The sequence below is a fragment of the Artemia sp. Qi Xiang Cuo genome, chromosome 13, assembly GCF_049724085.1.
Source record: "Artemia sp. Qi Xiang Cuo chromosome 13, ASM4972408v1, whole genome shotgun sequence".
NCBI lineage: Eukaryota > Metazoa > Arthropoda > Branchiopoda > Anostraca > Artemiidae > Artemia > Artemia sp. Qi Xiang Cuo.
In genome coordinates, this window is record NC_142806.1 from 51537631 (window position 1) to 51562626 (window position 24996).

General features: G+C 36.3%; 1 protein-coding gene across 4 annotated transcripts in view; it reads right to left on the reverse strand.

The window, feature by feature from the left end:
• LOC148945397 (longitudinals lacking protein-like) overlaps positions 1–23226 on the reverse strand; it is a 36026-nt gene extending 12800 nt beyond the window's left edge. The window contains exons 1-3 of one of the 4 annotated variants that reach the window (XM_089099256.1): positions 23092–23226; positions 5274–5904; positions 3280–3381 (exon numbers count right to left, since the gene is read on the reverse strand). In XM_089099256.1, the coding sequence (XP_088955382.1) occupies positions 3307–3381; positions 5274–5864 (666 nt within the window). In that variant the 5' untranslated portion in view covers positions 5865–5904; positions 23092–23226 and the 3' untranslated portion in view covers positions 3280–3306. Of the gene's footprint in view, positions 1–3279; positions 3382–5273; positions 5905–21191; positions 21308–22997 lie in introns of those variants that run through there. The other 3 variants (XM_089099252.1, XM_089099254.1, XM_089099255.1) reach the window with 3 other exon arrangements.
• Positions 23227–24996: the final 1770 nt, after the last annotated feature.

Consider the following 24996-nt stretch of genomic DNA (forward strand, 5'->3'; position numbering starts at 1 on the left):
ATTCAAATCTTTAAGATGCAATTTAGGTGTGAATGTTCACAGTGATAGCTCCCTTACAGTCATGTTCCAATACAGAAAGGAATGCTGTAAAGCTCGTAACCAAAAAAGAATTGGTAATATACCAGTTGCCTCTGAATGGTGGACTTCACCTATAAAAAACACACAGAAAATGGTGATGTGTAATGTCCCAATCGAACTATTAACTGAAGACATGAAAGATGGTCTCATGAATAATAAGGGGGAAATTCTGGAGGTCCTGGAAGTCCATAGGATGGGCAAGCCAGATGCTAACGGGTTACTAAACAGTAAGAATGTCCTTTTTATCTTACCAGTGAGTACCCAGTTTGACTCATTGTTCCTTTTTGGTCTACCTAAAGCTTATAAATCTTACCTTTACTAAAAATCTACCGTTGGAAATGAGTCTACTTATTTTTCAAGGAGTACTTAATCCAACAAATTCAAACCAAATTCGGAGTCACGCGGGTCAGACTATTTTGACTGGACAGATTTTGAAGTTTTTTCCTAATCACAGTAAAATCTACTCAGATGGATCTGTCGAGGGTGAGAGACCTATAGCAAGAGTGTATTCCCTCACCGAACCCTAACCTTTTTTCACCCCTTCCTTTGGGATCTTCCATTTTGTCAGCTGGATTATGTGCCATTCGCTTGGCCCTAGATGTTCTCATAAATTATAGCATCGTAGAGGAGAATATTCTTTGCCTTTCTGACTCCAAATCGGCAATACTGTTGCTCAAAAAACATTAATAAAATCATCAATGATAAGGACCTATTCAACATTAGAAGACAGCTTCTGAACCTCCATGCTAAAGGAAACCAGATTTATTTCTAACATGTTCCAAGCCATAAAGGCATCAAGTATAATGATACTGCTAATTTACTGGGAGCCAACGCTTCTTAGTTAAATGCAAGTCCTCTCTCTGACCCAAATTTACGTGAGAATATTAGGCAAAAATCGAATGTCAATCGCTGCAAATTGACTTTATCTTCTTTTTGTTCTAGATTACGCATAGTGCTATATTACTGTTTCAAATCAAGTGCCCTTCTTCTTAATAGTTTGTTATTTATTCAGAAGCTACATCAATCCCCTCTATGCCGGGCTGATTCTCAACCGATTAAACAATCTAGCATGCCTTATTCATTTGTCAGTCCCTGGGTGCTGAGCTATTTCCCCTCAATAGTTATGCTTCATAGATAATACTTTTAACATCTACAGTGCAATTCTGAATCATAACCTGCCTTGGCACATGGCTAGGAATACTTTTAATGCACTATTTGATATTTTAAAGAAGAGTTTGATTGATTAGTGTTTATTATTGCATAATGAAGTCATGAAACAGAAGGAGGTTATTCATCATTTGTTTTGGAGAGTGCGGAAGAGAGCGGGAGTGAGCTTCAAGAGCCGTATTGGTACCGGCTGGCCTATAGGTCTTAAACTGCTGGGAAAAGATGACTCAAGTACCCGCACTTCCTGCAACTCATCAATTGAATTAAGAAGTTTAATTGGAATAATTGGTTTGTTTTAGCTGAAAAGAAGACTTGGCTACAGATGAGTACAAGGAATTTCTAAATATCTGATGATACTTTTTGGAGCGTCAAAGCGGTGAAAAGACTTATTGGTAGTTCATATACCCTGCTACAAATTTCTGGGACTGGAACTTGAATACTTGGTCTTGCCTAATACGGGAGAAAAATGATGAGAACTTCTCTTATAGGTAATTGTTTCAACTCAACACCATTCAATTTATTCTCAAAACAATATTTTACTGTTTAAACTGATTTAGATAATAACTACTATTCAAAAATCCGCTAGAGATGATAATTTTTCTCACTTTTCTCACCAGTTTTTTTTAATGCATTTTTAAATTTTTTATCACTACAGGCCATGAGCCATTACTATGATGCAACCAGGATTATATATAACACAAAACGGCCTTTGGCTTTTTTGGCTGGATATAGTAAATAACAAACCCCAGTTGCAACAGATTTTATAATAAAGTTTTACTGTAATGTCATTTATGGTTGTAACCAGTGATTATGTCATTCATCTTCTTATATATGAAAGTGCAATTTTTTTGTCAAAAAATTAATTTTATTTTTAATATTATGTCTTGGTACCTACGAAGCTTTAGAGATAGTCATGTTTTTTCTAATGATACCTTAAAAAGCCCTCTATGATGTTCTAGAGCCCCACAAGTAGTGAAGAAGGAAAAGAAAAAGATACAAAAAAGCACACATCAGTGCTACCCATGCAAAAAAAGATTTTCCTTGATATCCAATCAAGGGGAATGTGGGTTTTCAGTCATTGCAATTCCTAAGGTGTACTTTTTGTTTTAATCTGATGCCATATTTAGGGGGTTTCAGGCTATTGTTTAAATATCCTTTTTATATGCTTTCAAAATAAAATTTTACTATTAAAGACTGATTTAGATAATAATTACCATCCATGAATTAGCTAAAAATGGCAATTTCTTCAAACTTCCCAGTTTTCTTTAAAAAATCGTTTATTTATTTCTGGTTGTTGTGGGCTGTGGTTTGTTCCCTACTAGGTTGCAGGTAGTGATTTGGTCGAAGGTAATGGTTGGTAGCGAAAAACTTTGCCAAAGTGATCAAAATCAAAGACAAAGCAAGCCTAATTAGAGCAAAGCCAAGACAGATAGTCTCTGTGAGAGGCAAAGCTTACAAAACTTTTTTAGAGTTGTATAATAATGATTATTTTCACTTTTTCACAATAGTCTATCATCCTAGGATAGAACTGAGGCAGATACAAAATGCTTTAAGGGTAATTCACATAGTCTATCAGTTCTGTGAGCCATTAGAAGGGTATTGGAGACCTAAACATGATTAAAAAATTCATAATGTCCAGAGGACTTACAGGCAAGTGGTCAAATGTGGTCAATTGTTAATATTATATAGGCTTTGCCTACTAGGAAAACCCACTGGAACCAGCTACTGCAGCAACCATTATTATTTGCAGCTACAACTAAATACCTTTTCACTAAACAACTATTTTGTAAAAAGAAAAATGTAATTTTTCTTTCTTGGTAAGCAGAATAAAATAATTTTTACAAAGAAGATAACAAATTACAAAGGAGATAAACAGTTAAAGTCATCCTTAACTGTTCTTACTACAGATCTAAAAATAGAAAGAGAACTACCAATTAGCCAAATGGAGAAAGACCTGTTTCCAAATAAAAATCAATGATCAATCATGTGCTTTGAAAAGAAGCTAAAAACTAATAAAAGAAAACAAATGCTTACTTTTTCACTGCCATTATCAAAATGTTCTCAATCAACTTCAAACTGACTACAACTATTGTACCACCCATTGTCAATACCTACAGCAAATTCATCTTTGACTAGCTGAAAAAAAAAACGCTCCAAATAACAATGAATGTTATCAAAGGATAATATCATTGTTAACATTGTTGATTTTGAATTAAAATCAACCTGGTGGACTGTGATGAAAAACTTGAGAACCATGGCTAATTAGAGTAAAGCACAGATAAGTCTCATCGAGAGTCAAAGCTGACATAGAATAGTCAAAAAAAAAAAATTCAGAAAAGTATAAAAATGGTTTCATTTCACTTGTTGATAGATGATCTATCATCCATGCTAGACCAAATTTAATCTTCCATCCAAAGTAGATAGTTTACGGACTGATAGATGAATCTATCAAACATTATGACAAAATTGAGGTTACTTTCTATAGACCTTACTTGATCCTGTTCAGAAGAAAACAGACACATTCAGATAGCTCAGTAGTTCTTATTATAACATATATAATATGAATATCTTTTTCAAATTGATTACTGCAAATGAACATAATTATTTTAGAGAAATGCTTGATGTGACTGTCTATGCCAGAGCAAATTTGCCAGGACATATCTCCCACAAAGAAATGAACAAGCAATTTAGCCAAATACTTATCTTAGCATGTTCAAGGGTATGAAATTAAAAAGGTTTTAAAAATACAAAAAAAACACAGATGGCCAGGAGCCTTTGTAAACAAAAACAGTTAAGGCTCAGTTCCCATCTTAAATAAACAAAGAAAAACAGTGACCTGAAAACATAGTTTCCTTAAAATTTTAACTTCTGTGGTAGAGAGATTTTCTGGTAGATTTTTAACAGGACTGGAAAAAGGCCACACCTGTGAACTATAGCATACATTAAATTCCTGAACTGAAAACAGTCCCTAAAGGGGTTAAGATTGCAAACTTACCAAGATTTGCTAGGTTGAAAAATCAAGAGCCCAAGGTTTTGTTTTATCTTAGATTTGTTTTGAACAAGTGTTCTGGATTTTGTATTCCTTAAAAAGTTTAAACAGATCATGCATAAAGGTGTTTGGCAATGCCTATTTCCAGCACTCATCAGTTTATCTTGTAATGAAAAAACATTGAAACAATTTTCTTCAATTAAGCCTAATGTGTGAAGACCCTAACCTCACATTTTATATCCCAGATCATTTCTCAATATATAAATGTTCATTCTAATCAAATAAGTGGTCTAAAGACTTTGGGTACTAGTCTAAAATATAAAACCCACTCAAGAACTTGTATTGCAAATACCCAGTTTTTCACGCTGTCTATACCAGGCAATAACCTTTGGCTCGTTGAGAAACCATAATATAGCTTTTTTTAATTAATTATTTAGTTGGTATTTTGGTTAGGTTAGGTTACGCGCTCTGGGCGGCCCCCTTTCCATAATTCTTTTTGGTAGTTTTCATAATTTTGTTATTAAACCATTGTATTTTCATCATATTTTGTTTCCTTTCATTAGCATTCACCAAACTTCACTTCTCGAGTGTCTTTCATATAACAGACAAGTACCGGACTTTGATATAAATGTTATTAAATTCCTCTATCATTGTCTTGTAGAAAAAAATAGATAAAAATAAACTTAAGGAGTTTTGGCAAACACCGGGAAGAATAATGGTAGCCTATGGGCACTTTGAACTAAACAAAACCAGAATGTGAGAAAAAAGAAATGTCAGATTAAAGAAGAGAATCTTAATAGCAAAATAAGACCTTGCACTTTATACTTTTTAACTTTTAAGTTAATAAATTTCTAGCCCAAGGTATTTTTCAGGTGGGGATGGAAATTCTAGTGTCTAGGTATTACACAAATATTATGTTACCTTTTGACTTCAACCTAGCCAAGTTCCTTTCTGAAATTGAAATAATATCCAATACATAACCATCCTTTGGTCACTTGACTTTGAATAATGTGAACCTCAATAATAAAAGAAAACTTACCAGTTGGTTGCATGCAGCAATATCTGTTTGATAAACAGAGGAACTAGTTTCATCAGGATAGTTTACCAGCTTATCATTTGAGGGATCCACCACAGGAGGTTCTAGATTATTGGAAGAATCTTCAGCCACGAAGTTGCTCTCAGAGGTTGTATCAACTCTGTTTCTCTTTACAGCAGGTTGAGTCATTTGAGTATTTTGAGCAAGATAGGTAGGTTTCTGTATCTGGTTAACAGTCTCATCAGGATAAGCAAGAACTTTGACTTTAAGCATTTCAGCTACTTCTATTAATGAACTAGTTTGAGCTTGTGGAACAGTCACTTCACCAGTATACATAAATTTCACCAAAGCTAGCAGATCAGGAAATTTCACATCCTTTAGAATAATAATAGGATGGGGATGCGAAATCTCTAGAAGCAGTGTTTCAAAGTAGGAACTAAAAGATGAGAGAACAAGTCTGTGACATTTGATGCTTTGACTATCACATGATAGGGTGACATCTGTGAAATGTTCACTGTTTAATAGAGGTAAAAAAGCTTCATGAAATACATTCAGGTAGTTGTTCCACTTTAAACAAAATTTTTTTTGCTCCATTTCAAAAGTAGTGACTAAATCCTTGAATGACACAAACTTGCTGAAATAGATTTAAATATACAAATAAATATTCAAAATCACCAGCATTATAGGCACTAAAGGTGAAAATTAAGAAGGTAACGTCTGACTCAAAAAACGTAACAAGAGCTCAAGAGGCTATTTCCAAGACAATAGAAAGATTTATGGGTAAAAAAAATTATTAGTTTTCCTTAAATTAAAACTCATCGATTTTGAAATTTGGGATTGATGGAAAAAACATTAGTGTACAGCAAGTTACAATATTGGCCTAAACCAAGCAAACCGGAGCTAAAGGCAAGTTTTTTGGAGAAAGGGGATTTTGACAGCGTTGGAGATAGAACATCCAACATTACAGGAATCAAACAACACTTGAAATCCCTTCCCTTTAGTACTTAAGTGTTATAATTGCTTTCTGAAACAATTTTGCAATAAAATGATTGATGTGCATGTTGCATATAGAAGGCCCAGTGCTCCAATTTTTTTAGGCTCTGAGTCTACTTTAGCTGCTATGCTATCACATGTGATGTCTGATTTTGCAAATTATGATCTTGTCCTTCTGAGGGACTTTAATCTTCCTGAAATCCAATGGATTGATGTATCTAGTTTTAGCATTAGGGATTCTCCTTTTTTGTTGGCCCTCTTTGATAATTCTCTCTGTCAAACATTATCTTAACCAACTCGTTTCAGAAAGAGTAAAGCTTCTAACACTCTTGATTAAGTTGTTCTCAGCTATCCAGACCTTCTTATTAAGAAGGTAATATCCACACCTACTGGTAACAGTGACCATGTTGTAAATATTTCAGAGGTGTGTTTGCCTACTAAACAACCTTCTTCTAAGCAACAAAAATCTATCAATTACAAAATAGTCTCCAAAAGACTTGCCAATGTCCATTGGAAACAATGTTATACTGATGGCATTGATATGAGTTTGTCTAATGTAAAAAGTGAAATTTTGCATGCTGAAAAGTCTTGCACCTGAATTTTTGGGCAAAACAGGCCAAAAGTTTATCTATTTAACTACTGAAATAAGTAAGCTAATTAACAGACAACATTGAGCATGGAATCACTACAAAAAAAAAGAAAACCTCCAAAAACTATCAAGTCTTCAAAACTTTTTGAAACAAGACAAATAACCAAATCGAGGAGTAACAAATAACCAAATGAAGAGAAGGTTTGAGGAAAAAATGGCTGAAGATGTTAAGGCTATCTTGATGCAGATAATCTCTTGCACAGCTCACAGCATGGCTTTTGTTCTAGAAGATCTGTTGGTATCAGTCTCCTTGAATCATATGACCACATCACTAAGTTACTTGATACTAGGGTGCCTGCTGACAAAATTCTGCCTGACTTTTCTAAAGGTCTTGACAAAGTTTGTCACAAGTAACTTGTAATTCAGCTACGTGGAGTCAAGCTTGAAGAGAAATCGCTGCTCTGGATCCTTGATTTTCTTCATCAGTGATCTCAGTGTGTTCAGTTATTTGATGGTACTAGTAGCCTTATTCTCTCTTCCTATTAGCATGTTTTGAGTGGAGTTCCTCAGGGAGGCGTGTTGGGTCCTACACTGTTTAATATCTTCATCAATGATTCTCCTATCAAACCAGCAATAAACTAATGCTCTATGCTGAGAACTTGAGGCTTCTTGGACCAGCCTTGTCCTGTGAAGATCATGCGCTTCTATAAAATAATCTTGGACTGCTTGGTCATTGGGCTGAGGCTTGGCTTCTTGAATTTAATGTTGCCAAGTGCCATGTCATTCACTTCAGCAAGATGAATCCTTGTTGCTCTTATTTTTTTTTCTCAGGCCACCCTATCTCCTCAGTAAATAACAAGCAAGATCTTGGAGTCACTATTGACTATAAACTAAAATTCAGTATTCATGCTAAAATGTCTGCTGCTGGTGCTAGTTCAACTCTGGGGCTGATTAAGTGTACTATTTCCACTTGTTCCCCTGAAGTCATCAGTCTTCTGTATAAAGGACGTGCTTGTCCCACGCTCAAAGTTGGAATATCTCTAGCCTCCCCTTATTTTAGAAAAAGACAGAAAAGTTTTGGAAGATGAGCAGACTTGCCACCAAAGTTACATCCAGCATGTGAGAGCTGTCCTACCTTGCAAGACTAGCAAAGCTGAAACTCCCAACACTTGTATACAGGAGAAATTGAGGTGATATGCCATTCTAACCTATAAGTTAATGAAGGCCAATACTCTCCCAGCATTATTTCCTATTGTTGGTCCTAATTCAAGAACTAGAGGTCATCAACTGAAACTTGTTAATCAGTCTACTTTATCAAGAGTCCACACTCATTTCTTTTTCTCAAGAATTGTCAATGGTTTGAATAAACCCAGTAACTACTGAATTCATTGACATTTTCAAACAAACGCTGGATGCTGTGCGGTTCTCTAGAGAGCATACTCAACTGGGAAGCTACTGATCATCCAACTGCACCTGATCACTATATAACATAGGAAACAACTTCAATCATCAACTCTGGAGCTTCACAAGGAGAAATCCTTAGATTGTACCAAGCTGCAATTTAGGGTAAAACAAAACCACCAGCTCAGATGGTAAATGCACATGTCTGTAAAATAAACTTTGCCAATTATGCCCCCCCCCCCAAAAAAAAAAACAACAAAAAATGTACAAATGCAATGCAAAACAAAATAAAGATGCTCTTAGGATTCTCAGAAAAGCCAAATTCAAAAATAAATTTTTTCAGCATGACCCCTTGCTCTTTTCTAACTTGCATATATTTGCAAATGATAACAGCTGACAGCTTTAGATGGATTAAGTTAAAAAAATCAGTTTTCTATATACTCATTAATAAAAAAAATCAGTAGTTGTAACTGGAAGATCATTTTCAGAACTTCTATCTTGTCTCAATGACTTGTTGGGGGAAATACAAAAAGGGCACAAACCCTTGTTAGAACACATACAACAATAGCTCAATACTAATTATTAACCTATAAAGGCCTGAAATACTAACTTTACCGTAAATCAAACCCCAAATGTTACATATCATTTGCCCTGTTTTTCTCTTCGACATTAGAAGCCTAAGATTTATGCTTAGCACAGCAGATATTCTCCAATGCAAGTTCTACTAAAAACTGAAGATTAAGAAAAGAAAAATTAATGTTGCATACTGTTAAATATTTTGAAACATCCAAACTACAATTTTAGCCTCAGTTTCAGAGAATCTACAGTTTCTTAGACTAAACTTCTGAGAATCTACTGAGTCACCTTCTCAGTAGGGGCCCTACCCAGGCCACTCATTGCATTCCCAGGTGGCGGATAGGGAACTTCCAACAGATATGCAGAGTACCTCCATAAAGGGAGGTGCAGACCAAGGGGGGACCTAGCCCCTGGGGGTCCATAATCAAAACTCGGGTACCCTCGCCCGGGAGTCATAAATACAGGCGGAGGAGGAAGAAGGCCCTTCTGACGCACACTGAGCAGGGCACACCGGCGTATGGACACGTCCCGCTAGTTGCGAACCTTCTTCCAGCAATGGGTTAAATTGTATGGTACTGCAGGATACCATCGTGAGAGAATCCTCTCCAGGAGGAAAACTGCGAAAGGGCAGAAGATCCAGAATTGGACAACGGCCTCTGCAAGTTGACAGAGAGGAGTGGCTTGCCGCCGTCAATGAATCAGCCAAGAAACCATACCTTTTCAAAATATGAACACAGGCTCAAAAGATCAAAGTAGAAGTGCTACCGCGTCCGGGGAAACCGACGACCTTTGCGATTTGATGCTAATAAGGAATTTGAATGATGATGATGAATTTTCTACTGCGTACGGGGAAGCTGACGACCATCATAGGCCTAGGACGACTCCCAGACGGGATGAGAGTTTAATATCGGCGAAAAACACTCGCAATATTGGTACACTAAATACCCGGACTTTAGCTAAACCTGGCAAAATTGATCTGGTGTTGAAAGAGATTGATAGATACAAGTGGGATATAGTCGGTATGTCTGAAATGCACCTTCCTCGAATTGGAGATAAAAACATCCTTGGAACCACTTTCCTACTGTTGGGACATACTGATGGTGCTCATCGGCAGGGTGTTAGCGTCATCCTCTCTCTGGCCGCCGAAAGGTCATTAATGACCTTTACTCCTGTATCGGAAAGAATAACGACCATCTGCCTGAAAGAGTCAATCAAAAATTTCTCAGTCGTCCAGATATATGCCCCGGATTCAGCCCGAAGTGAAGAGGAGTGCGACCAATTCTACTATCAGCTACAAACCATCACTGACCAGATCCCCAAAAATGATATACTTATCATGTTGGGCAACTTTAATGTAATAGTTGGCAGTTGCCATGATGGTCAAGAAGATGGCATGGGCCCACACGGACATGGCCGTCTTAATGCAAAAGGAGAATGGCTTATTGACTTCTGAGAAAAGTGCAAGGACTGTGAAACCCAGTTCATGAAAGGCAACAGCCACAAGCTCTTCAAAACAGTCAACAAGCTATCCTCCAAAAAATATCCCTCAACGCTTGTAATCCTAGACAAGCAGGGGAACAACATTAAAGATGCCAAGATAAAGCTCAAACAATGTAAGGAATACTTTGAGGAGAAACCAAACCCTGAAGTAATGACCAACCCAAATATCCTAAACTCCTTCCCAATCATAGATCGAGGCCTCCCTCCACCTCCGCTTACAAGCGAGACCAAAGCAGCCATAGATTCCCTAAAGCAAGGCAAAGCTCCAGGGCCAGAGCACTAGCACATGCAAATGATATTGACCTGATGTCCACTACTGCCCAAGAACTCCAGAGTCAGGCTGACTACATCTTCCAAGCAACGAAACTGTTTGATATGCAAATTAACGCAAACAAGACCAAAATCATGGTCAGATCACGACAAGAGATAACAACCCCCCCCCCTTGATAGTAATAGACAGTGAACAGGTGGAAACAGTCAATCAATTCCTTTACCTTGGCAGTCTTTTGATGGCTGACAACTGCCACACTGTTGACATCAAACACCATCTTCGTCTTGCCAGCTCTAGCTTCAAAAGACTCCAAGATCTGGAAATCTAGCCACCTTTTGAACCATCTGAAAATGCATCTATTCAACAGTCTGATCATACCCATTGCTCTGTATGGGTGTGACACCTGGACATTAAAAGCTGAAAATGAGTGCAACCTCCTTGCATTCAAAATAAGATGTCTGCACTGGATAGCCAAGATCAGATATACTGACCATGTCACAAACAAAGAAGTCTGAAGAAGGTTGAAGTTGCAAGACACTATCCTGAACAAAATCCGAAAACAGCAGCTGCGCTGGTTCGGTCATGTAAAGCAAATGAATCCCGAACGCCTGCCCAAGATGACGCTTCAAGGGACAACTGAAGGACTTTGACCACAGGGAAGACCGCGCAAAAGGTGGATTGAAAACTATGACCAACAACTCATTGCCCAACTATCCCAAACTGCACTTGACAGAACAGCATATTGAGCCCTAGTTCATCAGATTCTGGAAGGTATTATTTATAGACCCACTCATATTAGTAAAACTTTCATCTTTTATTTCATTTAAAAGCATATGGTAAACAATAGACAGGAAGAAGAAATATAGAAAATTCATAGAGAATATTAGGCATTGACCTTGAATCACTCAAATCATTAATCATTACTAATATTTGAGGATGTCCAAAGAAGTTTTGGAAGTATGTTAACAGAAACAAGACTGATTCATGCATTTTGATGACCCAGCTACAAGTGAATTAATAAGCAATGATCAGAAAAAGGCTGATGTGTTAAATCATGTGTTTTTGTCAGTTTTTGTAAATCCAAATGATGTTCAAGCATGCAGTCCACTCCATTTTCCCAAATTTGTTTTACCAGATAAAGTGCCCTTTGATGACTCTGATATTTCTTCAGACCAGGTTTTAAAAATTCTCCATGACCTTTTTGTTAATAAAGCTCCAGATATAGATGGCATTTCTAACACTTTTCTTCAGAAGACAGCCACGTGTTTAGCTGAACCTCTTGCATTTTTGCTTAACCATTATCTATTGAGTGGCAAATGCCCCTTAGCATGGAAAAAAAGCAGCTGTAAAGCCACTCCATAAAGAAGGATCTAAGTCCCAATTTGCAAATTATTGTCCAATTTCAAGCACCTCAATTTTTTTGAGAGTTCTTGAAAAGATTATTGTATATTGGATACAGGATTACTTTAAGGAAAATAAATTATGGCATCCATCACAACATGGTTTCAGAAAAAAAAGGTCATGCAATACGCAGTTGCTAGAAGCTATAAAGGATTTTCAAATTATGGCTGATTTCGGTTTGAAGTTTGATTGCTTGTACATTGACTTCAGTGAAGCATTTGACAAAGTTTCAGGTAGTTTTTGCTTGAAAAATGTGAAAAGTATGAGCTATAGAGTGGATTACAAATTGCTTATCAGGCTGTTCCCAGCAAGTTATAGTCAGTAGTGCACTTTCAAGTGAGAGCCTGATTTTGAGCGGTGTGATACAAGGCAGTTGTTTGGGCCCAGTGTTGTTTTGTTTGTTTGTCAGTGATTTGCCTGAAGTATATTGTCACTCTACTGACAAACTGTTTTTAGACAATATCAAACTGTATAAAAGTGTCATCTCTTTGGTAGACGTCACCCTTATTCAAGAGGATCTGAATGCCCTAAATGATTGGTGTAAATTGAACTCCATGTTTGTAAACCATCAAAAATGCTTTGTCATTCATTACTTTTTGAAAAGCTTGACTTATCATTATTTAGTTTCATCTGCAGATTCAGTAAGGGATTTAGGTATTCACTTTGATAACTAGTTGAAGTTTTTCAAGCATGTGTCAACAATTTTGCACAATGTTAATTATAGTCTGCTTCAAATTAAGACAAGTTTCAAGAAATTCAACCTTCAAACTTGTATGACACTATAGAAGACCAGTATGGCCAGTGGTAGAATATTGTTCCTTTGTGTGGCATCAAACATGGAAATGTGACTTGCAGCAAATTGATAAATAAAAGTTCAAATAGGGATAAAAAACCTTTTAATAGACAGTGATGATGATAACAGTGATAGAAATTCACAAAAATACTAGATATTTGTGTCACATATGCAGTGACTGTCATCAGTAGTAAAACTAAACTGATGACGGTTTTACTACTGTTAGTTTTACTACTGATGACTGTCACTGCATGTGTGACCGAAATATCTAGTATTTTCTTGAATTTCTATCACTGTTATCATCATCATTGTCTATTAAAAGGATTTTATCCCTATTTGAACTTTTATTTATTGTCATGGAAAGGCAGTGTGGTCTCCGAATTTATATATGCAGCAAATTGAATAGGTTCAACATTGGGTGTCAAAATTTGTGCCATATTTGAGTCATTTACCATATTGGTGTTGATTGCAATGTTTGGGACTTTCTTCCCTAGAGTTTTGACAGGACAGGACAGGACTGACCTGATCAATAAGTTCCATATTATGAAGGGTGTCAATAATGTGGACTGGGCTGATTTCTTCAAACTTAGCCATTACTCAGCCACTTGACAAAACTTGTATAAACTGTTCTAGCCCCAAGTGCACAAGAAAATAGGTCAATGTAGCTTTATTAACCAAGCAACAAAACTATGGAATAGTTTACCTGATATAATAGTTTCTGCACAAATGGTGCAAAAATTTAAGAGTGCTCTGGTTGAAACTGAGTTCTGTGGAAAACAGTTTCTGTAATTTAGTTGGCTGTATACTTCTTTTTCACTGAAGAATATTTTTTATTTTGTCTTTTGCAGTGTTGCTGTCATTTCTTGTGTTTGTATTGCAACAAGCCTACAGCTTTCTCCTGTATTGAATGAAATAAATAAATAAATATTCATTTGACAAAGTATGTCATCATCAACTACAGGCAAAATTATTTTCAATTGGGGTAAGCCACGAGGTTGTTGAGTGGGCGATGACATTCCTGAAAGATAGAGGGCAGAGCATAAAGGTGTATGGAGAAAACAGTCTGGCATTTCCCTCAGATAGTACGGAAGTGTGTAAACTGGAGTCCCAAAGGGAACAATCCTTGGTCAAACATTATTTAACATTTATATCAACAATGCTCCACAATCTGTCAAAAATAAAAAGAACCTGTATGCCATTGATTTGAAAATCATCAGCCCTGCAAATACAGCCAAAGAGCAACTCTTATTACAAGCTGACCTAGACAAACTCTCAGATTGGTCAAAACTCTGGATGTTAAAATTCAACATTAAAAAATGCAGGACAATTCGTTTTGACAGAAAGAATGTGAAGGGTCAGTATCACATGTGTGGAATAGATCGTTCTGGGCAGATGATTGATTCCTCCCATGCTGAAAGAGACCTGGGTATACTGGTGGATGAAGAATTAAAGTTTGACCAGCATGCTCAGTCAGTTGCCCCCAAAGTGCTCCAGACTCCAAGAATTGTAAAAAAAAAATTCATACTGTAGATCACCAAAGCTTATGTCAAAGCTATATAAAGGACTTCTTTGACCAAAACTGGAATTTGGTATGTGTGTGGTAACCCCATTAAATAAAGGTGACTAGAAAAAACTAGAGTGTTCAAAGGCAAGCAACTAAATCAATAGAGAGTTGTTGTAAAAGCCTTGACTACCCATCCCACCTGGAGAAGTAACAGATTCCTACCCTTTCGTATCAATGGAAGCATGGGGATGTCATCATGGCATACAAAATGCTGCATCTCAGCTGTTGCAACAAAATATTCTTGAACATGACCAGTCAACAAGAACTAGAGGACACACCATGAAGCTGTACTGCAAACAAGTCAACACCAGACTACGGAACAACTTCTTCCTGAATAGAGTCATAGGGCTCTGGGACCCCCTAAGTGAAGGACCAGTCTTTGTCCCTAGTGTGGAGGCCTTCAAGGGAGCTGTGGAAAAAGACTGGTCGTCCAAGCCATGGTTTCAAGAATGAGATGCAGCCAACACATTAGCTCAACATCTTCACTAACCAGCACCTACAGGATAATACCTTCTTTGCTGGATGATGCAATTTAAGGTATTATACAAATTGAGGTAGCCTGTGTTGGCAGTAAATTTTTGGTCTTTTATATAATTTAGCTACAAAGAAAGTAAATACATTCACTTGATGTCTTTTTATGCTCTTTCTAAATACAACAATTGCTTCTTGGGAACTTACATTTTGAGTCCATACAGGGGTTCAAAAATAGCCAAGAGTAACAAAAAGTTTAAGAATACATTTAAAAAATTATTTTATATGAAAAAATTGCCACTTGTAGAAAATACAGGAATGGTAACTATTATTACAATTGATCTTAATATTAAAATATTATTTTCCAACAAATTTGTAGGATTTTTTGGGAAGAACTTTGATTGCTCAAAAATGGCATTGGAGCAAAAAAAAAGTACTCCATTGGAATCACCATGTTAAAAGAACAAGGGTATAAATGTATGACCATGCAAGGTCATAAGGAGACATGTTAAGAAAACAATTAGTCCAGGAAGTGTGTGAAAAAAAGGCCTAACCCGGAACAAATTGCAATAGAAATGATTCTTTCACTATCCGACTCAGAAAAATGCGCTGATTCCAAATATGCAAAGTTTGCTCATCGATTCGTTACACAAATATTTTTTTTTTTAGGTTGAGGTTGATTTTTAGGAGGGGACATTCGTGTTTCGATATAAAGGCGTACAACAACAGAATTGATGTCTAGAATAGGGTACTAGATCACAGTGAGCTTCAAAATCACCTTTATTTGAACGTAAAATTAAAACTTTCACAAATACGTTTTTTGGGGTTGAGGTAAATAACGAGGAGGAGAAATATGTCTTTTGCAAAAATGCATAGAACCACAAAAAACAATATGCATTTAGGGGTAATAAAGTACGCTGAATCTGAAAATGATCTCTAACTGCAAGGATAAACAACGGTTATCAATATTTAAAGGGGAAGTATGTGGGAGGAGGGTGAATTTTCTCATCTAGTGTTAAACCACGCTGAATCTGAAAGAAACCGGTCTTAAAATGTAGAATGGCAACTATCACCCATTCTGATGGTTTAATAAACGATTAAAGCATTCTCGACTTTTTCAGTTATATAATATACAAATCTGATAAAAAACGAAATAGCAACATTCATAGATCTTCGTTATCTTCGAGATCATCAACTCCGAGAAACTCAGTTGTAACACAGTTCGCACAACTTGTTCCCTTGCAAGCTCCACAGGCTCAGGAGCATTTCATGCCATTTCTTTTGCAAGTGCATTGTATATTTGAGCAGTCGGTTTTGCAGTTACAGCAAAAAACTGCAAGGAGAGAGTTGGGGGCAGCGAGGAGTTCAGCAAAAACAGGGCAATATAATCCATTCTTAATTACGCAACCAAATTGGCCAGGGTCAAGAATATATCCCACGGATTTCCACGATTAAACTTGCAAATAAACTCGAAATGAGAGGAAGCTGCAAGCATCACTGGTGGGAGGGAGAACTTTAGACTCAACATGAGAAGCAGATGCTGTAACGTCCTCGATCAATTTCAGATAATGCAACTGATTCAGGGTTGAAATTGAGCCCCGACACTTTAACAAAAGCATCATTTCTTTCTCCCCAGCTGCTGAAATGTCGTGCTTGGTGGATAGTGGGTCCATAAAAACTTTAGCGGATTCGTAAAACTCGTTGTTTTTTATCAGAAGCTGTAGTCCCGCTGACTTCCCAATGCCATAGACACGAGAAGTTGAATCGCACCCAAGGAAGGCGTGGACATACAGGATTGTGCTACATATACGAGGTCCAAGTTTGAGTTTCGTTGCATTTATATCCCAAATTCTATTCTTTGAGATTTCAGCTCGAGGTTCAGAGTAAAAGTAGATCGCTGGGCTATCTGTCTGTGCGTGATAACAGAGGAGTATAAGCAGATCTGTGTCGTCTCCAACCAGGACAGTAGGCATAAGAGAACCAGATTGAACTGCGGTTAGAACAATGAGAAGATCAGTGTCCCCTTCTGCTTGGTATACCTGACACCCAGCTTTGGTCAGGTACTCACTGGTGATGGCTATGATTGCTTGCTTATTCTTGAAGCTCCTTAGGAACACTTCTTTCTTTGTAGAACAGACCATATTCCTGTTAAAATTGATCTGCGGGCACGATCGTTTCCCTTTCCGTCTCAAATGGGTGATGTCTTTGATTGAAGGTGCTTGGTCGTATCCGTCGAAAACCACCGACGTCCTTGGCGCCCCGCATTTCCGTGCAACGTAGTCAACGTACTTCTGGCAGATGCTATCATACGCTGAGTTTTTTCCCAGGGAATTCGCTGAAGCAGTGCCCCACCATCGAGAACTATATGCTTGTCAATGAAATATTTGACGAAGTCTTCAGTTTTTGGCTGCTGCTCTGCAACTAGACGCCGCATCGCATCGGGGATGGCAGGCTTATCGACTGCTCATGGAAATCAGTTTGCTTCAAAAAGTGACGGAGACAGTGAACACAATTCATACTTAAAGTATGACTCTAAATCATCTTAGCTATTTCCAGCAACTGTCACCAGCCGCTGAAACATGAATGCTGGATCAACAGCAACTTACTGTCTGTCAATAACTGGCGCAGCTTTATTAGCAACCGTTACGGCCACAGACTTTTTCTTGAATGTGTACGTGTTGACGTTTTCCCCTGTCATGCTATCCAAGATTTCTTGTCCGACGGATTTAGCTGTGTCGATGCAGAAATTTTCATCAGCCGTAACTTCAACAGTAATGTTTCACAAAATCGGTTCTTCTGCAAAAGGGGTGTTTTCAGTATGAAAGCAAAGGAGCTTGCTAGTGTCGTGGTTGTCGTGTTCAATCCTTGCTCGCTCGTCTCGTATTGGACCTTAGCAACAGTCTGCATCAAAAAATTAATTGCACTACAAGTTGGTGCTGAGAGTAACCAAGTCAGCCTCTGCAACTCACTCATGCCGCTTCCCCTTGTAAGACCACCGTTAATCTTCAACGAGCGCATGAGGACATGCTCAATGACCAGATCTGACGACAAGCCCACCCAAAATTTTTTGGATTTGGCGATAACATGGCTCCCGTTCTGAAAATTGTCAAACACTTCGGGATTGGTAGTTTCCAGCTATTTCATATTTTGCAGGTACACCCTGGCAGACTTCACTTATCGGAAGTGTTTGGACGCTGTGAAATATGGCAACATAGCTTCAACTGCCTGAAGGTGAAGATTTTTACATTCTGGCATTGTTAGGTCCCATCAGTTGCAAAAAGGTTATGAAACTGATGGAATATTTAGATGAAAGTTTTAATTTTACATTAAAATAAAGGGGATTTTCATAATCACGATGATCTAGTACCCTATCTTAGACATTAATTTCGTTGTTGTACGCCTTTATATGAAAACATGAATTTTACATCCTCAAAATCAACATCAACCTCAAAAACATAATATTTAGATGAAAGTTTTAATTTTACGTTCAAATAAAGGTGATTTTCATACTCACCGTGATCTAGTACCCTATTCTAGACATCAATTCTGTTGTTGTACGCCTTTATATGGAAACACGAATTTCACCTCCTCAAAATCAACCTCAACCTCAAAAAAAAAATATTTGTGATTCAGCTAGATGAACAAACTTTGCATATTTGGAATCAGCGCATTTTTCTGAGTCGGGTAGTGAAAGAATCATTTCTATTGCAATTTTTTCCCGGTCAAACCATTCCCTTCCTGGACTAAATTCTTTCTTCATAATATGCAAAATTATCCTAGTAGTTAAAATATTTTCTAGGGAGAGCACCTTTATCCTCACTTCTTTCCTTTTTTTTCAAACTTGGAAAAAAAAATTTAAAAAAAAACACTCTTTGGATAAATATTTTCTCTGTTTACAAACATGTGCTGAATAATATGCCAACCTATAAATGTTTTTTATACATGGTGTTCATCCTGGCTATTTATTATTTTGTAGACTGCATTCCATTTCACCCAGGATAAGTAATGGAACATAATCTACAAAATTACCAATGGCCAGGATGAACACCATCTATAAAAACATTTATACGATGGCATATGATTCAACACAAATTTTAAAACAGAAAAAACATTTATTCAAACCGTCGTTTTTTTTCAATTTTTTTGAAAATTGAAAAATATTCAAACATGTGCTGTATATTATGCCATTCTATAAATGTTTTTTATAGATAATGTTCATCCTGGCCATTTATTATTTTGTAGACTGCATTTCTTTTCACCCAGGATTAGTAATGGAACATAATCTACAAAATTACCAATGGCCAGGATGAACACCATCTATAAAAACATTTGTACGATGGCATATTATTCTGCACAAATTTGAAAACAGAGAAAACATTTATTAAAATCATGTTTTTTTTTTTAATTTAAAAATTTGAAAAAGAAGGACAAGTTTGCTGTTTTTTTAAAGTTAAATTTATATTTTATTTGCTTGTTGTTTAACTTCAAAAATGATTTTGAATACCAGTCAAAGATAAATATAATATTTGATTAAAAATTCACAAAACTAATTCAATGTTCATTAAAAGGGAAACACAAATAAAACAATCCGAAATGTTTAACAACCATGCCAAGTACAATTTTGTCTCTTATGTATGTCTTAGGCTTCTGTTTCACAACAAAAAATCTTAGAACAGTCTTTGGCCTGCAATTTTATAGATGTTTGTATTAATAATGGCCAGTCTAATTTTTAATCTTTGACTTGGTTGTTCTAATTTGTATTTTGAAAGCTACAAAACATTTTGTTCTTATAACTAAGTTTGAGAATTTACATCTTTTTGAAGCTTAGAATTGCAATGTCAGAGAAACATTGCATAAGGAAGTAAACTCTGATGTTACTTACCTAAATGATATTTCGGAGAGATGTGACCTTCAAGGATCATGCTTCTCTTGTTGTTCTTCATTAGAAAATCCCATCTATTAGTTATCTTTGTCAATTGTGCCTTTAAGTTCTACGTTTTTGTACAACTTATCTATATTGCAAGACCAGTATACTGAGTACCTATTTCTTTTTTTAGTTCTTAGATCACAATTTCCATTGTTGATAGGGAATAATTCAGCATATCAGCCAGAAAATCATGTAAAATACCATCTTAGATATTGGCAAGTATTTTTTTTAGATCTTCTTTAATTCCCACTTTTATTTAATTCTCTGACATATCAGTGACTGAGGAAAATATCTCTCTGGTCAAGCCAGAGACTGAGAACAGAAAATTTCAACCACAAAAGTGCATTTAATTAGTCAAAAAATGCTTCACTGTTTCAGATTTCAGAATCTGGTGCTGAAATCTGTCATTGAAGACTGAATCCTACCAATTTTGAGTTCTAGTTTTCTGAAAGGCAAAATTCACACAATTTGTGCCTATGTGGTAATGTTGTCTCTGAATCTCTGTCTGTTTTTTTTCACTCATCCCTCCAAGATCTAATTTGCCTGAATTTCAAACTCTACTCAAAAAATATATAGCAAAAATGTGCTGATGGCACATTTTTGGTGTGCTATTTAATGTCAGACACCTGGCATCACTGACATTTATACCAAAAATTTTGATCTGATGCATTCAAGGAAAAAAGGTGTGGATGGGGCAGCAGGTCACACACTTTCTCTATATGACTAATATGGGGGTAAAGGTCATTTGTGATGCAAATTAATGTTATATCTATATTCAGGGTGCAATTCGGAGTACATACTTGCACATTGGGGAGGGGGATATACCCTGTAAATATATAGGTTCGAAGAAATTCATGGATTTCTTAGAAAAACAAGGAAAGAGGTGAAAATACAGGTTCTCTCCCTGCAAAATGTGTTAACTATGATTATTCTGCCTATTATGGAGTAAGAATAGTTTTCTTAACATGTTTCCTAATGTCCAGCTGGGCTCCTAGGCTTACAATACTGGTTGGCTAATTTAAAGATTTGTACATATATACACTGTCAAATTAGCCATTTGGTGGTATCCTGCTGGTCACCCTTTGACTCTCAATAAGGGCATTATAGGCCTTACTTTCAAATTCAAGTCAGAGCTGTTAGAAGTTGGCACAACCACCCCTTCCATAAAAACCTTATATGAAAACAATGGACCACTTCCATAGCCTAAACACTTTCCCAGGGGACTGTGGAGGATTTTTTCTACCCTAGAGGCATAAGTTATTTGGTCTTTGGATTTTTTTCATCAAAATGGATGTATCAAAACTTTGATTAGTAGGCTAAAATTCTACTAACTACTTTTGCTATCTTGGAAAGGGGTTAGGTTAGGAAAATGAAACTTTCAGAGATGTGTTTACAGGCTAAATTATGTCCCCAGAAGGTATTTTGAAGTACTTACCTCCACTCCTTCTCCCTTTAGGGGTCCTGAACTTTGATGACCTTTAAAAATCTGTGTGTTATGAAAGTGAACTTTGCAAAATAGATCTTCTGCTTAAATGTAGTACAACAAAAGTTAAAATTCTACTTTAGCTACTTTTGGCTATCTTGGAAATGGGTTGGGTTAGGAAAATGAAACTTTCAGGCATGGATGTAGAGGAAAAAGTATGTCCAGGAAGGTATTTTGAAGTACCTACCTCCACTGCTTCTCCCTCTAGAGGGTCCTGAAATTTGCCAACATGACCTATTGAAATTTTGACAGAAAAACATTTTACCTTAATTTTCAGTTATCAGTTTCTCTGGCTTTAGCCTAGTTCTGAAAATGCAATTCCTGATAGGCTATTTGTGTAGAATTTTAAGCCATATCAATGTTTTTTTTTTAATTTAGGAAATGTATTGGCATATCTTTAAAACCCGATAAATTGGGATTGAGCAAAGTTGTGAAGCTGAAAACAATTTAGTTGTACTTCATTTGAGCAGAAGATCTATTTTAAAATGTTTCCCTGTTATAATACTTGAATTTTTCAAGGTCATCAAGGGTCAGGACCCTCTAGTGGGAGAAGGAGTGGAGATATGTACTTCAAAATACCTTCCTAGGAAACACTTTAGCTTGTAGACCCATCTCTGAAAGTTTCATTTTCCTAATCTAACCTCTTTCCAAGATAGCCAAAAGTAGCTAAAGTAGAATTTTACCCAACAAAATAGTTTTCAGCTTCACAACTTGGTCAATAGATAGATAGATATTTATTGCAACAAAAGCCTTTTCGGGCCATGGCAAAATAACAAAACAAAAATAAATACAAATATATACCAATACCAAATATATATATATACCAATATATAGGTATATACCAACATATACCAAATCATATTATTGAGTTAGGACTAAAGTGAATACACCATTTGATGCCTTTTTTTTATGCTGATTACAAATATAATAAGTATTTCTATCGGAAATGAATTTCAGCCCCCCCCCCCCTATATATGCCAATTCAGGGTTAGGTTAGGTATAGCCTATATAGGGGGGGGGCTGAAATTCATTTCCAATAGAAATGCTTATTATATTCGTAATCAGCATAAAAAAGGCATCAAATGGTGTATTCACTTTATTTGAAACTCAATAATATGATTTGGTATATATTGACCCACAACTTTGCTCAACCCCAATTTATAAGGTTTTAAAGATATGCAAATATGCCTACATTTCCTAAATTTTGAAAAAAAAACATTGATATGGCTTAAAATTCTACTCAAATAACAGGAATTGCATTTTTCAGAACTAAAACCAGAGAAAAGGAATCTGATAACTGAAAATTAAGGTAAAATTTTGTTTTATCAAAATTTCAATAGGTAGGCTAGACCTTTAGACCTGTCATGTAGGCAAATTTCAGGACCCTATAGAGAGAAGAAGTGGAGGTAGGTACTTCAAAATACCTTCCCAAGACATACATAAGATTGTAGACCCATCCTTGAAAGTTTCATTTTCCTAACCTAACCCCTTTCCAAGATAGCCATAAGTAGCTAAGGTAAAATTTTACCCTCTGATTTGATACATTTGGGAAAAAGAGGGCATTGTGGGGGCTAGTTACCCGTTCGCCACACTTGATTCTTAAAAAGGGCACTAGGCCTAAAAACTTCCAATCAAATGATCTCTCTCCAAAGCTTATATAGCCTAAACAATGCTATAGCATTGTCTCCATTGCATCAGTTAGAAGGCTTTACTCAATGGTGGGAAATTTTATTAACAGTTTAGTGAGTATAGCCCAACCATTTCTTGTCTCATAACTAAGAAGTTAGGCTAGGCCTACTTCAATTCTCTCATTTCTTCCATTCTAGAATTTGTATGTGGGTATATGGACTACCATGAAGTCCTTTCCTTTGATTTTGTATCTTCAATCCTTCTTATTCTTCAGCTCAGTTATGTTTTTGAAATGGTTAGCAGTAATTCTATATCATTGTAAAAGCAGCACCTGAAAATTAAAAATACACTCCACTAGGCTTGTCATTTGAAGCCATAATTTTGATGATGTGTTGTGGGAAGCGCGAGTACCTGAACTACCTGTCCCCAGCAATTTAAGGCCATAGGCCGGCTGGTACCAATACTGCGCTTCCTACTCATTCTCGCTCTCTTCTGCACTGTAGAATTCTATCAATGTTCTCTTGTTGTTTTCTTGATCTGAATCATCCGGTTATAAATTGGTCTCTCAGTGTTAGGATGGAGTTTTAAATTGATGATGGTATCAAATGATTCTGGAACACCCATTTTCTGGCAGCTTAGTTTGATCTTAGTGATTTGTGGTGCCAGTACTAAACACTCAAAAAAGATATGTTGGGGGGTTTCTACTGATGTTTTACACCACCTACAGAGTGGTGAATGATGGAGATTCCATTGGAATTGAAGAGGATTCAGCAACAGGTATCCAGATTTTAACCTGTAATACAAAACCAAATCCTCCCTTGATTGAAATGGGGAATTCAGGAATGGGGTGTACTTTGTTTTTCCACGGTGTTTTATAATGTCTCAAAGGTTTCTAAGTTTTGAGTCTGGGGGGGGCACGCATTTGCCCCTTCTTTAGCTAGCCGATTGGCTGTCATGTTGTGGATCAGTTCTCTATGGCTAGGGATATGGTGGAAGCAAACTGAAGTGTCCATATTCTTAAGGCTTAGGAGAGAATCTCTAATAGATTTTAAATCTGAACCAACAGCCTCATAATTTATTTTTTTGATTATTTGGATGGCAGACTCATAATCTGTGAGAATTAACACTTTTTTTGAGGCTGGTCTAAGGTTGACCATAACTTCCAGTGCTTTTGTAATGGGATCAATTTTCAAAAACTTTAAAATTTTCCAATTAAAACCACCCAAAATATGAGCCCAAAATATGAACGTGAAGAATTCAATTAACCTACTGATCGAGCAAAACTCAAGTGTCCAATTTAAAATTGTGAAACAAATGAATCTAATTCAGACATACACTGTAAGAATCTTTCCCACAGAAAATATAATAAATAAATCTTCCCTTGTGTCGCCAATGTATGAAATAAATATTAGTTTGACCAAATCTTATATGACAGGTGACTAACAATGTAATTTAAATCTTTAAGAGCTTGAAATACAAAACCATCAAGAGATGGTAGAATATATTATACAAAAAAATATAGTCACTCGAATTACAGAATATTCTTGTATAATCTAATTGCATTGTTCTGAAAAAGAACTGTGTATCTCAATGTAATTAAAAAGCTCATTAGCGAAAAGCTACAGTGTAAAACTCTGTTCGTTCTGAAAATTTCAGAATAAACATCTCAATGTAATTAAATCGTATTGTCCTTTAACAATTTTCACAGAAATAAATCATCAGCCTTCCAGGAACTAAGTGACACCTTACAAGCAAAAAGATACAGTGTAAAACTTTGTTTGTTCTGAAGAATTCCAAAGTGATATCTTAAAAGTCATAAACCTTAATTAAATCCAAGTAGCTCATTGGTTCATCATTACCCAATAGTAATATAGGCCATATAATAGAACCAATAGAATCCGTAAAATATACTTGTTAGTAACGCCCGGACGTAACCCCTGACGAAATTGGGAAAAGTAGATAGCTAGAACTTAGCAATTTTTGCGCCAGTCTAAGCTAGGAGAGACTACTATGAATTTCTTGTGATTTGTGTTATGAGAGATCATTTGCAGTCTATTCAAAATAAACTTTTGAGAAAACTTATTATCAGTGCATTAACTTTTGCGTTGCATCGCTTCAGATGACAATT